Here is a 16,410-nt window from a genome sequence, read left to right as displayed (position 1 = left end):
GTTTATTTCCTGTACTTCAGGCATGGCACCTAAGGAAGAAGACTGCTCAGCAGCTTCACACCCTGTCAGCACAGCAGAAGAGCATCAGAGAGAGGAGGACCATGATTGCTGTTTCCTCTGCTTCAGAATCCACCACAATGTGCTGCACTGCAAGAAATATTTGCAGACTAAAACACCATCCCAGTGTCTCAAAAGATACATAGTCAATGTTATAGTTTAAGCCATCCAAGAATGCTTAGTGCCACCACTGCCTGCATCAATGCAGACCTGATCCAACTCAAGGAGACTTTCAGATTTTGGGTTTGTTCAATCTGGATGCACTGCCCCCATCTCTTTGATACCAGGGAAGTAGAGAATTTCTCTTAGCAAGTAGGTAATATGTAAAAATACTGGAGAACTAGGCTTCCAGCTACCTTTTCCTAGTACAGTAATGCAACTCATCAGCATCCTTTCTTAGTAATTTTCCTCTATGCCAGATGAACTGAGTATTGCTACGTGCTTTTCTGAAGAATCTATCTAGGACTTGTATGATGTGTTTGAAAGTAACTGAACCATGGCAGAATATGACTGTAGCTAACCTAGAAAGCCAAAATGTAACACCCAAGAGAGCCCTAACATGTTAAGAAAGCCATGATAGGTACATATTTTTCATGGCAACATTTCTTAGTTAAATAATGTTCTTCTGGCATTTCCACCAATGGAGGTTGCAGGGGATCAGTGCTTACTATTGCATCCAAGAAAATAATTATAAATTATGGGTGACCTGCAAGGGGTTTAAATTCTGCTTCTTAATAGTGTATGAAGATGACCTTTAAGGATTTTTGCCATAGAAAAGTCAGTAATATCAAGTTCGGTCTTTCCTAAGGATTTCATTGATGTCCCAGGCTCTGAGTTTATATGGTAAAGGGGCAGAGGTCTAAATCTTTATCAAAGCCATCTTTTCTTTTCACCGTTCATTAGTCACTGGAGTTAAACATGGTAAAAAAAAAAATGTGTTTTAAACAGTCTAACCAAAATATCTTCCCCGATACATTAGTCAGTTTTATCTCTTACCGTGTACAATTACTGAAAAAGAATCCAGTTTTCCCTACCATAACTGTTGTTTCTAGCCTATTGATAAAAAAAAACTTGTCAGTAAAATATATAATTAACTACAGCCCTAGAGATGGAGAAGCCATTTTACATAGACAGCTGCATGGAACTACACACTTCAAAGAAACAGCAAATATGTTGTGAGATTTACATATTTTTACTTCCAGCTGCCTGTTAGTAAGCAGCATAAAGGTTCTATAACTTCAAAAATGCAGGAACTTGTTTGAAAGAGTTAGCAATTTTTGCCATTAGTTTAGATACTGTGTTTTGTAAGAGCTGGAAGAATTGTGAACTTTAAAATAAGTTAAAAGTAGTGTACCGAAATCTTACCAAAAGCTTTTTCCAGATGAAATTCATTATAATTTGTATTTGTCACTGCAATGACAGATTTCCTGTCTGGAAATTTTTTCTAACTCAAGATTAGACAAAATTATGTTCACTTTATTTTGGCATCTCTCTGGAGTAGTAGTTTTGAGATTTGATATTAAGTGCTATTTAAAAATAAAAACTGGCAGCAGGACTCAAAACCAGCTTACTACTGAAACTACTTTCAACTAGAAATTTAAATGTGAGGCAAGAGTAGGTATAATTTTTAAAAGTAACTCAGAAGCCTAAGTTTTACTGTATCTCTTAATTTCTCATCTCACAGATTCTCCATGTACAGGCAGAACACTGCCATTTCCACCTTTAAAGCAGAAGTATGGAAAGCCATTTTGCTACCCTTTAAAAAAAGATGGGACTACTCACAAGGAACAATTCAAAAACAAAGTTGCCATTTAAATTCTTTATTTTAAAAAAATACAAGGGATGCTGCTGCTTGCTTTTCTTCTTCTATTCCCTTTTATTCAAAGTAGGGGGTGGGAAGGGAGGTTAAGTTCTCAGTGGTTGCTTCGAGGAATTTGTAAAAGCACATTTCTAAAATTAGTACACAAAATAAATTTCTTGAATGACAGAAAAAACTGAAGTAGCAATAAAGCAGCCAGAAGTTTTCCAGCGTTTGGTTTTAAAAATTTGGTAATTAAGCTTTTCCTATAGCAATTTGTTTAATGTATTATAGGTCTCATATGAAGCTTTATGCAAGTTTGTGTTCCTATAAGTACGTAACATTCAACAAATCACCATCATAACCAAACTTTATTTTGAATTTAAAATTCAAACTGATTTCAAGTCACTATTGCTTTCAGTGTCCCAGATGAGTTAGGGAAAAAAATGCACTGTATTGCATGCTTGTATGATATATGAATGTTTCTAATTAATCAGCCCCTCCTCTTTCAAATTCAAAAGGCAGGCTGTTTCATCTACTATGCCTTTTTTACTGCCAACAACTGCTCTTTCTTACTGACAGTTCTGGCTCTTCATCTGCCCCATACAAGAAGTGCTTTAACCTTTCTCCATTGATATGCAGTGGCACACACTAACCCTCACATCCAGTTCATACAAAACCCCAGAAATTCATCGGCCAAGGAGTAAGAAAGCCTAAGCTGCTCTCTTTCCTACAGTACAGGAATGCTGGCAAACCCTCATGGAACCCATATGAACAGTGCTTTCCATGAAGAAGGATCCATTACATGGCATCAGCAGAACTTAGTTATTACAAAAACTCAGAAGACCTGTTTTAAAATACAGTAATAACCCACAACTCTGTATCGTTTAGAGCTGTCAGTAAGAGTGCCACTATCACGATTGATATTTCTTTACATTATTACCTTACACTACTTACAATGAATCAAAAATTGTATATTAATATTTATTGTTTGAATTGTATGAAGGTAGTTACAGTGGGGAACTCATGAATTAAAATGATACTGTGGGGCACTCTGACAGTCAGATAAAACACAGGGTAGACTTTTAAACATCTAAATTCTATTAGTTCAGTTTCGTAAGTCTCCCACTCAATTTAAACAGTAATGTTATGATCTTGCTATTTCTTATAATGCAAAAATAATCACAATTAGAGGGAACCTAACTTATTTTCTGAACCACAAAAGAAACAAGCAACCTCACTTTCTATTCCTCATTTCAATTTTAAAAGTAGCAGCATACTACCTAGAAAAGCATTCTAAACATCTAGATTTAAGCCAACGTCTTTTTCATTCCTATAGGAAAAGGTCAGTAAATAACTGGATGCAACTGAGTAGTTGCCACTGACATGCAGCTCAGATGTTAGTAAGTCTGTACAGTATGGTCACTGAACTAGCTTGCATTTAAGAATTTTGTTATAACTACTAACTTATTCCTAATAATAGTTTCAAGAATATGGATATGGGACACTAAAAAACCCATATTCTACTTTCACTCCCCACTGTAGACAATATATTATGCCGAGACAGAACAGAAAATCCCACCAAATTTTGAGCGACATAGATTTCAGAGCTGCGGTTCTCAACCCAGCAGTTCTCAACCTGTGGCCGAGCTGTGTTAAAAAAAAATTCAAAATTTGCCACTTTGGTCTGGCAGGGGGCGGGGCTGGCTGAGGGACAGACAGTATTTGCCTTCAGGAGCACTCCTGCCAGCAGGGGGCTGGTGAGTGCCGCAGGGCAGCAGGTGCAGGAAAGTGGGTCTCTGGGCAGGTTGGGGGGGGGAGGGGGAGAGGGCGTGTACTTGGAACTGGTGTTTTGCAGGGGTCTGGCAGCACCCCCAGGTTTTAGGTGGGGCTCTGCTCCTGGCCCCGTACCTCGGGTCCTAGCTGCCAGCCCGTACCAGGCACTCCGCTCCTGGCCAGGTGTCCCGGCTACCTGGCCCCATGTGGCAGGGTCCCAGGGTCCAGGTTGCTGGGTCTGGCTGCCGGCCCCACGCAGCAGGTTCTGTGCTCAAGGTTGCAATCCTGGTCCCACTCTGTGAAGGAGTCTCTGGGCGGGGGGCAATGTGCATAGGGGACTATGGGAAATTGGGGGGGAGGGGAGCGCACTGTGGTTCTCAACCTGTGGCCCACAACGATAAATAAGTTGAGAACCAGTTTTAGAGCCAAAACTAACCAACATGTGCAAAGAACAGTGTATACTGAATATCCATTTTTCACCCCTTCTATGAAAGATGGTCAGCATGATTCTGACCAAGCGTTCAATGAATAAATGTACACAAATTTTAAACAGGTAATCCACATAGCTGTAAAGCCTTTTATTTTTATTTTTTTTAAAAAGTTGCACAGGCAGCTAACATGAACAGGAAACTAATTTTATGAGAATAACTTGAGATGTCTGCGACCACGTGAAACTGAACAAGACTAAACAGTTTACATAAGAAATTCACTCATGTTTACAATTTACCTATTCTACATATATAGGGTTGACAATAGCTCCAAGGATATTTACTAATGAAGGTGGCACTGAAATTGTTCTCTTTGACCAGTCTGTACAACCAAGACAACCAGCAGTTTTACATTTTCAAATGTTGCAGAGTCATAGAACCATGGAATGAACGCAAAACTAAAAACCCCCAAATGCATTACAACTCCATGTTTGTATATCTTAATATCAAGATATGCACCTTACAAGTCAACAGAGAATCCATTCGGATTACTGATCTCTCCATCTGCCATAAAAATAAAAATAAGCATAATACACTTCTAAGACGTCTTCTAAAAAACCCTACAGATGTCAATTTGAACCAATCCAAAATAACTAAACATGACACTATTTACAACTTCCTCTGTTTATGGAAACTGTTTCTTCTGCATCTTCCAGTAACAAAAAATTGTAAATAAGAAACCATCTTACTGCATCAATACTGTGATGTCTAGAATTTTTAATTTGAGAAACATTTTCTCTCTTTAAAGCAAGCTTAGCTTAACTTTGCGTGGGCCAATTGGTCTATCATTTAGCTCATTAATAGCAGCCATTGCTTCCTCATAATTTGTCATAGCAACAATGGCATCACCTGAAGGTAATCCGTGTTCATTACATTGTATAGAAACAGACTCTGGAATGACACCATAGCCATAGAAAAAATCCAAAATTTCATTCGGGGTGGCTCTAAATGGCAAGTTCTTTAATCTAATAGGAGTTACACGATCAGAACCACCACTGAAATTTGGATCGGACATAAATCTTCCCTCAGAAAAGCCTCCCATGTTATTGTTTCCATACTCCATCCTACCAAAAGGTTCGCCATCACCACCAAAATCCATAAAAGGTGGAGGACCTCGAAAATCCTCAGGGGGTCGTCTAACATCAGGAGGATGCCTAAAGCTCCCAGGAGGACCAAATGAGTGCATAGGTAGTCCTTGTGGTTGTCCAGGTGGTGAACCAGCTGGACGGGAATGCTCACCTCTGTCATATGCCTGTGAATGAACCTGCATTTTTCCACTTGGTGCTGATGGTGGAACATTTAAACCAAACTCCTGCATCTGTTCTTCAGATATAAGTCTTAAAAGTACCTCTGTTCCCAAGAACCTTCGACGATTTAAACTTTCTGCTTTCATTGCCTGTTCTTCAGATTTAAATTTTACCAATGCTTCTCCCAGCCCAACTCCTTTGTCATCATAAAGCAGGTAAACATCATCTTCATCAATAGCAAATCCTGCAAAGAACTTTTGTACTTCAACTTTTGTCACATCAAATGGAAAGTTTCTTATATATATGCACATCTTTGGGCCAGAATGCCCCTCCCGATAACTTTTTTCCGATACAGCCTGTCCAGGCCGATCGCTTTCTTGTGAGCTCTTCTTCTCATATGACTCAATTAGTTTCAACATAGATCTTCTAGAAATAGGAAAAATGTAAACAGGACGATTGAAAAGAGACATCCTGTGATGTTCCAGAGCAATATTAAAATCTTTCTGATTCTTCAACATCAAAAACGCATTTCTTGTCCTCCTTTGATGCTTGTCCAGTAAAAACTTGATTTGGTTGTTAGACACATCCAGCTTTCCAAAGAAAGTTCTCAGATCTTTTTTCTCAAGATAGGTAGGTAGATTTCTTAAGTGTAAGTAAAATTCCTGGCCACGAGGTGAACGAGAGCGCGTTCGTCTCCTTGGAGGAGATCTTGAATGAGAATGTTTTCTTGAATGAGTATAGTTTGAACCTCTTGTTGGAGAACGTTCTTTGCTTAAGTAACGAGCAATCTCATTCTTCATGTCTACCCTGCCACCATATTCAATCCACTGTTCTTCAGTAGCTGGACTTATTTCTATAAATCTTGGACCCATGTATTGTCTATGACGTTTAAGTCCTTCTAAGGCACCATGAGGTGTAGCAAATTTTACCAAACCATCACCATTATTTAGGCCATTGCGACGTTTTATAAAGATTACTCCCTCTACTCGTAATCCAGAAAAGAAAGCACGTACTTCATCTTCTGTTGCAGAGTACGGTATGCCATGTAGAAATAAATAAATATCATCTGAACTCAGTGACTCCTTTCTTGACTGGTTATAGTTTGATTTAGGTATACTTGGATCACCATGTCTTGTGCCATTGGTATGAAAGCCAGACTCTGGGTGATTTGATGGGACATAGCCAGATTTATTTATTCCTTTTGTAATAGCTGCAACTAAATTTGAAAGGTTCCCAACACCTGATGCACCTGAATTACTACCACCTGTTCGTCTAGACCCAGACATTGGTTCTCTTCCCCCACGATCAAATCTTTTCCGGCTCATTTCTATTGTATTTTGCATTTCAGTCTTGCTGCTGAGAAAGAGCTCTATGGGGGAGTCTTTGATAAGCTCTCCTGAACAGCTCATGGCACGTCGTGCATCTTCGTCTGTTGCAAATATAATAAAAGCCTCCCCAGTTTCTCCTCCAATAATATGCACTCCTCCATCAGGAATATTCAATCCCGAGAAGAAACGGCGAATATCTGCAGGACCCGCAACAACAGGAAGCCCCTGTAAACGGATGACTACAGCCATTCTGAGCTCAACCCACAGCAAAAATCACCTGCAGACAAAAAGGTACACATGATAGCAAGTCTTTAGTACTCATCTATTACAGTATCTTAATACTTAAGCTAGAGCCTTTTTAAGGAAGGTCCCTGCCTCAATCAATCCAGATTTATGAAATCAAAAACTCTCAAATTCAAATCAATCAGTGACCCTGTTTTAATCTTAAAGCTGACTAAATAGTCAGAACAATTAGCTACTCCACCTGGATGTACGCACGTAACTGTCAATATTCCCTATCTTAAGGGCAACAAAATCCACGTAAGTCACTCTTCTCACCATCCAAGATAAGTAAGGAATGCCTCAAGTCCTTCATGGCATGGTTGTTACCTGCCAGAAATCTCTACCTGATACTAAGGACCAAAATCTTCTGTTTTAGTGTTAACGGGACACTTTCCATCATAGCACTGTGAAGTCTAGGTAGAAGATTACAGACAAAAAAGAATAACTACTTCACTGAGAATTAAAGTAATTCATCAACAATGATGAATTTAGACTTTCAGACAAGCTGGTCTATCAACTGACCAGTTCTGCTCACCAATGGATACGTTTATTCAGCGTTCAACAACGTTGCCTCTTTCAAGTAGTCAGGATGCTAACTGCAGCAGCCACGTGCACTCAGGAGAGTACGTCCTAATTCCCAGTCATAAGTATGTGAGAAAAGGCCGTGCGTGATCTTTGACAATATTCAGTGATAAGCATTAAGCTTTAGGCAGCTTACCTGTTTTTGCTTGGAAGACCTGATAAATTCTGTAAAATCAACTTAACTGTGGAAAGAAAATGAAACATAATTAATGGCTGATATTTGTATTTTGGTTTACATATTGTGCGACGTTACTGTGGCATGTCCATATCAATGGATAACATTAACAGCCAAGCACTGTAATGAAACCACAATTTTGAGAACTATGGAGAATTCCTTCCTTGTTCCAAGAGAAATATAAGTGAGACATACTGTACTTCGGCACACTGCTATGCACTGCATCTCTGTCTGTGAATCCGTTTTAGATGTAGGAAAGAAAATTCAAATGTTAAGGGTGACGTCTGCAAATGATGTAAACATGCTGAGATTAACTGGTCATCAATTGTGCCATACTGAACTGTTGAAATGCAACAGAACTGCCAATAAGGTAGAGGGAAAACCCTCTGTTACTTCATTCCTTGAAAGGTGTATAAATCCAGCTCAAGATTACATGTCCAATTCTTCTGAAATCCACCTGCTTTTGACGTGCACGGCAAAACATGCTAATCACCACCAGTCCAATATTGCACTGAAGATAGACAATCATATGAAAGAGCCAAAAATTCCAAACAGATTTCAATGAGTACATGAATTTACAAACAAATCTCATTTGCAAGGCTTTCCCCCCGCACTGCTTGCTGCTTTCCAAACATGCAACCAAGAACCACTGAATGTGCTCTGACAAGCTACAGGATTATATAACACAGCTATATTACAGAAACAAGGCAAACCTATGCACTACCAAATTATTACTCTTTTTTTAAACAAGCTATTACTGACAAGTAGTTAAGAATGCTACCACATTATACAGAAAGCCCTAGTTTATCAAAAATATAAGATACCATACTGATCACTTACATTTTTCAGATTTCTAATCCACTTACATCTACTAATCACAAAAGCTGATCACTTCACCTGTATTAGCACAAAAAAAGGCCAAATTTCTGTAACTGAAAGACCTTATTTTACTTCTAAACTGTCTGAATACTTTCTTTCTATAGACAAGTCTGTAAGCTAGAAAGACTGAATGTTTGATCATTGCACTTGTAGATAAATAGCTCCTCACATCTGTATATGCTATCTTCTCAATAGCTGAAACAGCAATGCCAACGTGCAAGGAAAGAATTCAACGGGAGAGAGAATTCTCTGAAAGGGCCTTCGTTTCTTGAAAAGTCAAATCCATTTGCCCACTAATTCATGTAGCATCCTGATGTAGTATTTCAGCAGTTTTCTAGCACCTTTCTGTGTTCCTATGACCAAAAATCACTTCCCAATATTTTGTCGTCAACACAGAACCAGGTATGCTCAGTACTCCTGTGATGACAACTGTCCAGTTTGCCCATCATACACCATGGACACAATACACAACTTCTCACGCTTGAACCAGTCAAGTTAATTTCAGATCACCACATAAAATAAAATCAATGTTAAACTGTTCCACAGATAGAAATGCAAGTTAATCTAATAAATTTTTGCTAGCTGTTCATCCAAACAATCAAGAGATGGTAACAAATGTAGACAAGTCATTAGATGGCTTAAATGAATAACCCAAAGAAGTGAAATGTAGTTTAAAAAAAAAAAAAGTTTTTTTTAAACACATGTAAGTTCAAATCAGCAGTAGAATGAGGCCGCCAAAGAAGAACAAATGCTTAGATAAATGGATAAGGCTTTTGGGAAAGCCCTACATATTCACCAATTCAAAGCACAAAGGCTTCATTAAACAATATCATCTTCAAAAAAGCATCAATAAGAAATACACAAGACTAGGACCATACTTTCATTTCATTACCTAGCAAAACCTCATACCATACTCACTTTCACTACCAATCAAAAAGAATCAAACATTTCATAAAACTAGGTCTCCATAACACTGATGCTTACTTATCACTGTACAATTTCCCATATCCAGATCCCATGCAATCAAATCATGGTCTGGGAAAGACAGCTGAAGAAAACCCCAGCATAAGCCAGAGGATGATGACATTAACTGAAACTAAATAAACTAAAGTGGGTGAACAATGTTTATGAATTTTACTTAAAAAAAACTGGTAAGTCGGTAAGCCATTCCCTATCTCAGCTGCTGGCAAAAAATGGACTTAGCAGTCAAAGCAAGAAGTTTATCAACTGAGAGATTTAGTTTCACTGGAGCAACAGCTGAGTGAAGTCTGCAGACAGACCCGTTGCACGGAAGGCTTCGACGAGGCGCTGCTATTTAGGCGAAACCAGTAGGTGTCGAGCCTGAGCCAGAGAGCGGTCCCACAAACTCAAGGCCTCAGTCAGCATCCCCGCACTCCTCAGCCCGATTAGGGCCACTGCCGACGCATCACAAGCCTAGAAAGCACAGCACCTTCCGCCTCCAAGCGGGCACGACCCGAGCGCCTCCAGCACCAGCCCGAACGTTCGCCGGGATCCTCCGTCCAGAGGCCAACAGGGCCCGGAGGGGCCGCTCCCCCCATGCCAGGTGCGCCCCAGTCCCGCCAGAGGCCGTTTGTGATCCGATCCTGCGGAGAACAAGCCCGGCCTCCCCGCGGCACCGGGGCGGGAGGGACAAAAGGGGGGTGCGTGGGGGGGGGGGATATCCAGGCTCACAGGTGAGGAGGACCTTCCGGAGCGGCCGATAGGCCTCCATGTGCGACATCATCTCAGGGACCAGGCCAGGACTCCGGCGGAGCCCGCCTAGACAGCTGGAGAAACCGGCAACGTCTCTCCGGCCCCGTGGCCATCTCCCAGCGCAGACCCTCCGCCCCGGGAACGGGCGGGCGGCCAGCGGCCAAGAGCACCGCCCGGGGAAAGCGGATCTCCCTCAGCCCGCTTCCCTCGCCCCACCCACCGTACACACCGCTGCCCGCTACACGTGAGAGAGGCTCCCCGCCGAGCGCCTCGCTCGGTGTCCCTGCAGCTCCGGAGAAGCAGCAACAAGATGGCGCCGTTCCTCTCTTTCCCCTCTCCCAACTGGCCGGGGCCACACGCATGCGCGCCCCCTTCGCTACAGTTCAGCCTACACTACACATGCGTGACCCTGCCGCCCGAGTGATTTACGCCAGGCTTATCTTTACGCATGTGCAAACTCGGTTCCTATGGCAGAGTGTCACTGCATCCTCTTCTTGTAACCGGACCCCGTGTACATGTGTCAGGTTTCCCTTCCAACGGTCATCCCCGCGTCTCACTGCGCATGTACTAGTTCATAGGCGGCCGGCGCATGGAACCTTGGTACGCGCGCGTCTGTCCTTTTCGTGGCGGCCGTTGCTTTCCCCTTTCACCCGTGCACCCCTGGCACCTCCTAGGCTGCTCCACTTTTCCTTTGCCAGCGTCTGTGGGGGCAGTGTGCATGTGCTGGGAGGGAGCTCCCGCCTCATAGTAGGCAAAGGGCCTGTCCAATTCAGCTTGAGGGTGCAGAGGCCGGGCCTGCCTGTTCCTTCAGTCTCATGGTCAATTTTGGCATCTCCTTGGCATTACCAATTGCTCCGATCTCTCCCTCTTGTTGTTGCCGGCACCCAGTGCCAGCGGCAAGCAACAGCAGGGGTTCGTTGCCCGGTGAGCGTCACCCAATATAAACACAACGGGGTGGAGAAGCAGAAAAGTTTATTCGGCGCACCAAAGAAGGTACAGGGAGAATAGAATCTCAAATCCTGCACACTGAGCAGGCAGAGTCACATACCTTTATACTCCTTATCTCTATTGCATTACACATCAGCCAAATAAAACTGCTTTGCCTTATATGGGGTTACAACAATACTTTTTCCGGCAACCTTTAACGAGCATTTTAGCAATTCAAAACAACAGCACAGGCTGCTTAGCCTTGCGATTAATGAGGCAAATAAGCGGTTATGGCCTTGTAGCTGATTCCTGCCGTTATCCTAACTTGGCGCCAGCAAACCCTACACAAAACAGCTCTATATGCAGCTGCAGCATTATTTTGGGAGTGCAAGGGCTTTCTCAGGCCAGCCAGGACTGAATTCTGTGAAGGGGGATTTAGCAAAGAGTCCTCCTCAACACTCATGGCCTTCCATCCCCTCGACTTACCTAGTGGCCATGCCCTGGGACCCCAACATTGCCTTGGTGCTGGCTGGAATAGCTTTGATGTGGGGTTGGCGGGCTGTTTTCTGGTGGGACGAGACATAGGATACTAGTGACGATGTCAAGGTAAATGAATGCGTTATAAGGTCTCTTATTTCAGAGTAGCAGCCATGTTAGTCTGTTTTCGCAAAAAGAAAAGGAGGACTTATGGCACCTTAGAGACTAATACATTTATTTGAGCATAAGCTTTCGTGAACTACAGCTCACTTCATCGGATGCATTCCTATTGTCAGTGATAGATGCCTCAGGCTAGGTCTACACTGGCATATTTTTTTCACCCAGAGTTTGGTCAGTGATAAAAAAGCACTTAAAGAAAATTGCTGTTGCGTATTCACATTGTCTTCCACTGTCGGAAGAGCGCATTCACACTTGCGGCACTTGCATCGGCAATGAGAGCAGTGCACGGTGCAGCTCTCCCCCCTCTGCTGCTCAGTCTTGTGCGAAGGTGGAGGGGATCGTGGCACATCGTGAGTCCAGGCTCATTGCCCAGCGATGCACTGCTTTCCGTCCCAGCATTCCATGTGCTTTCATCTTCAGTTTGCGGCATTTTTCAATGTCCCTTGTTTTCTGTTTGCCCCACCACATCTATTTGCAGGAATGGGTCCTGTGCTGATCTCCACTGCTCTGCAAGCTATCACTTTGTGAATAGCAGTGCTGTTATTCTTGAAGCTGCGAAGGCAACGGCAGTCACAGTTGCCTGATGCGGTGTCCAACATCGAAAGCAGCAACATTAGGTTACTTTTGGCATTCACAAAACAGCTGAACACAGTGGAACATCACTTTTGGGCTTGGGAAACTAGTACTGAGTGAAAGGATCGCATTGTTATACAGGTCTGGGAACTTTCGGATGCGGAAAGCCACCTTCCTGGAACTGTGTGCGGCACTTGCCCCAGACCTGCGGCACAAGGATACCCAAATGAGAACTGCACACTCGGTGGAAAAGCCTGGGGCAATTGCAGTATGGAAGCTGGCAGTTCCAGACTGCTATCAGTCAGTCGTGAACCAATTTGGAGTGGGAAAGTCGACCACTGGGGCTGTGTTAACACAAGTGTGCAAGGCAATGAATCACATCCTATTGCAAAGACCCTGACTCTTGGCAACGTGCGTGAAATGTAGATGGCTTTGCAGAAATGGGTTTCCCTAACTGCAGAAGTGCAATAGATGGAATGCATATTCCAATTCTGGTACTGGGCCACCTTGCGACAAAGTACATCAATTGGAAGGGGTACTTCTCCAAGGTTTTTCAGGTGCTTGTGGATCCTCATCGACATTTCACTGACATCAGTGCAGGATGGTCCAGAAAGGTGCATGATGCATGTATCTTTAGGAATAGTGGCCTGTACAGAAAGCTGCAAGCAGGGACTTTCTTACCATAAGGTCATCGTAGGGGAAGTCAGTATGCCCATAGTGATTCTGGGAGACCTGGCGTCTAAGTTCCCTCTAAGCTGCGTAGCTGTATGGCTGTGCAGCTGTCTATTAAGCCCCGCACAGGGGCTCAGGACTGTGGTGGGGAGAGATGCCTCTCCCCCAGCATGGACCTGCCGCAGCAGGGAGAGGCGCCCCACCCCGAAAGCCCCAGTGTGGAGCTGCCACAGTGGGGAGAGGCGCCCCTCCCTGCCGGCCCCAGCACGGACCTCCCCTGGACTTGCTGTGGCCGGGGGAGAGGAGCTCCTCTCCCAGCCTGGCCCAGGCCCACCAAAGCTGCCGGGGAGAGGAGCCCCTCCCTCTGCCAAGCCCAGCCCCGCTGGAGCTGCTGTGCCTGGGAAGCAATGCCTCTCCCCCAGCCCTGAGCTGCTGTGGCGACAGAGGCCTGGGGAGAGTCTCGGGTCAGCCTTGGGTCAACCTGCACCCCAAACCCATTATTCCTGGCCCCACCCCAGAGCCTGCAGCCCCCCGCACCCAAACACTCTGCCCCAGCCCTGAGCCCCTTCCCGTGCCCTGAACCACTCATCCCCGTCCCCACTACCAGAGCCCACACTCCCAGCCAAATCCCTCACACCCCTGCACTCCAACCCTCTGCCACAGCCCTGAGCCCCCTCTCACACTTCGAAACTCTCGGACCTACCCCCCACCACATGAATTTTGTTATGTGCATCAATATGAAGGTGATGTGTCATACATCACCTCCATATTGGTGCACATAACAAAATTCATTCCGCACACGGACATAAAAAATTAGAGGGAACACTGCCTGGCGTACACCTTAATTGCATGGCTCCTGAAGTTGTACATGGGAAACCTAGATAGCAATAAGGAGTGGTTCAACAACAGGCTCAGTAAGTGCAGAATGATCATGGAATGTGTGTTTGGCCGGTTAAAGGCGGGTTGGCAATGCCTATATGGCAGGTTAGACCTCAATGAGGAAAATATTCCCATGGTTGTAGCCGCGTGTTGCACGTTGCATAATATGTGTGAAGGGAAGGGCAAAAAGTTTACTCAGGGGCGGACTGCCGAGACAGAATGCCTGGCTGCTGATTTTGAGCGGCCAGATACCCCAGGGCCATACTGCCTAGCCATGCGGGAAATGCCCAGCATGCAGAAACAAAGCCAGCATTCTACACTTCTCTGCCCTCAACCCGCTTCAGAACTTCACAAAGCAAAACCACTTACCAGGGGACTCCTCTCCTGCTTCTGGCTCACCAAAGAGCGACTGCAGAGACTGGCTAGACACCTCTGGAGTGAAGAACAGCCCCTGACTGGACTCACCATCAGGCGACTGTGCCATGGGCTCCACATCTTTTTCAGCTTCCACCTCTTCATCAATGACTTCCTCTGGATTTGGTACACTTTCCACTGGCTCCAGACCCACCAAAGTATCCACGGTGCTCTTGGTGGTGGAGGTGGGGTCGCCTAGGATAGCATCCAACTCCTTATGAAAACGGCAGGTCTGGAGTGCAGCACTCGAGCGACCGTTTGCCTTCCTCACCTTATGGTACACGTTCCTCAGCTCTTTCACCTTTGCACTGCAGCATATCCCAGTCTTATCCCTTTTCACACAAGCTGCACGCAATCTGGCCGAAGGTATCGAAATTCCTACAGCTGGAGTGCAGCTGGGACTGGTCAGCCTCCTCTCCCCAAACACTTATCAGATCCAGTAGCTTCAGTGGTCCAAGCGGGAGATTGTTTGCTGCATGGAGCCACCGTGGTCACCTGGGAGGATGCAATGTGAGCTCTCCATGCTGCGCAAACAGGAAGGGGAATTTCAAAATTCCCAAGGTTTTAAAGTGGGAGGGATGGAAGGTTGTTTACCTGGCAGCAGAGTTGAAACTGCTGACCAGAGTGGTGAGGATGGGCATTGTGGGACACATTCTGAAGGCCGATAACAGCACTAAAATCAAGCGCGGTGTCTACACTGGCACTAGAACGATAAAACTTTGGGACAAAAAGCCTTATGGCACTCATTGAAGTGGTTTTATTACAGCGCTGCAACTGAGGAGTTTCGTCGCAAAAATTGGCTTTGTGCAGTGTGTACACCTCTGCTGTTTCCTTGCCAAAGGTTGCCTTTTGGTGAAAAAACTTACCAGTGTAGACCATGCCTTAGAGACTGGGCATTACGAGAGAGCATTAAGTCAGGATTCTGCTCTCCATTTGAGTAACAACTATCTTCAATTTTGGTTTGGAAATAGGTGCCGGTTTTTCTGGAAGGAGTCTCCAGCTTTCTAGTCTTGCTGCATGGGGACATACTTTTCTTATTATTTTATTGTGAAAAATACAAGATAGTTGGTGGAATACAAAATGTAGGCGGATTGAGTTTATATGACAGCTGGACCTCTTTGCTGTCTCCAGGAGAGATGTTACTGGTGCAGGAAGATAAAAGTCTCTGTCACCAGGTAACTAGACCCTTAAGAGAGTCATTGTTACTGCTGAAATGTGTATCCAGTTGGGAACTGCTAGGGAGCAATTGGTGTGATAAACTTGGTATGAGTTTGCAATAATACCACACAGGATCATAAACTGTCATGTAATTTTGTGTCTGGAAAAGGATGGTCAGGAATAATAATGAAGACATCTAGTGTACTGAAGTTTTGGTAGGGTTTAGAGAGGCAGGAGGGGTACAGGTGAGTTTTGGTAGCTGGGGAAAAGGGAGAAGAAATTACCCTCTTTTTCCTTCTCATCCAGCCATTTTTCTTCTGCACCATAACTCTGCCCACCTTTCTAAATAAAAAGTAAAGCAGGATAAAATCAAAGGTGAGCTGAGAGAGAAAGGTATCTAGAGTTGTGTCCCCTTTGCTGTTTTCTGCTCACTGCTTCTGATTTTACCTTTGCTTTGCAGGCAAAAAAAAAAAAAATTAAATCTATTTTGATACAAGTTTATTTCTCCTGCCTCTGCCTTGGTCTATACGATCCCCTTTTACTGGGTTCTCTGACCTTATATTTTATGCTATTCTTATATTCCCCTTTCTTTGTACCTTTTCTCCCAGCCTACTCATCTTTTTTTCTTCCTTATTTCTCATCCTATTCCTCCCTCCCTCCCATTTAATCAATGGACACAATAATACCAGGGTACAAAATATATTGGAATGACTGAACAGGTGGTGCTTGTGCAAGAGTGGCACTATATGTGAAAGAAGGCGTAGAATCAAATGAAGTAAAAATCTTAAATGAACCAAACTGTACC

The 16,410-nt window shown here is 43.9% G+C and overlaps 1 protein-coding gene across 5 annotated transcripts; it reads right to left on the bottom strand.

Annotated features, from left to right (window-relative positions):
• Positions 1-950: 950 nt before the first annotated feature.
• Positions 951-10,670, bottom strand: RBM12B (RNA binding motif protein 12B). Of its 5 annotated transcripts, none has more exons than XM_073330581.1 (3): positions 10,546-10,670; positions 7,695-7,740; positions 951-6,971 (listed from the first exon to the last, which is right to left on the bottom strand). In XM_073330581.1, exon 3 carries the CDS (start codon positions 6,941-6,943, stop codon positions 4,862-4,864), a length of 2,082 nt encoding a protein of 693 aa, XP_073186682.1. In that variant the 5' UTR covers positions 6,944-6,971; positions 7,695-7,740; positions 10,546-10,670; the 3' UTR covers positions 951-4,861. The 5 variants fall into 5 exon arrangements, with proteins under 5 accessions (XP_073186682.1, XP_073186680.1, XP_073186681.1 ...); XM_073330579.1 differs by having other exon boundaries at positions 10,555-10,670; XM_073330580.1 differs by having other exon boundaries at positions 951-7,740.
• Between the last annotated feature and the right edge of the window lie 5,740 nt (positions 10,671-16,410).

This window comes from Lepidochelys kempii, chromosome 2, assembly GCF_965140265.1.
Source record: "Lepidochelys kempii isolate rLepKem1 chromosome 2, rLepKem1.hap2, whole genome shotgun sequence".
Taxonomy (NCBI): domain Eukaryota; kingdom Metazoa; phylum Chordata; order Testudines; family Cheloniidae; genus Lepidochelys; species Lepidochelys kempii.
This window is presented reverse-complemented; position numbering and strand designations above follow the sequence as displayed.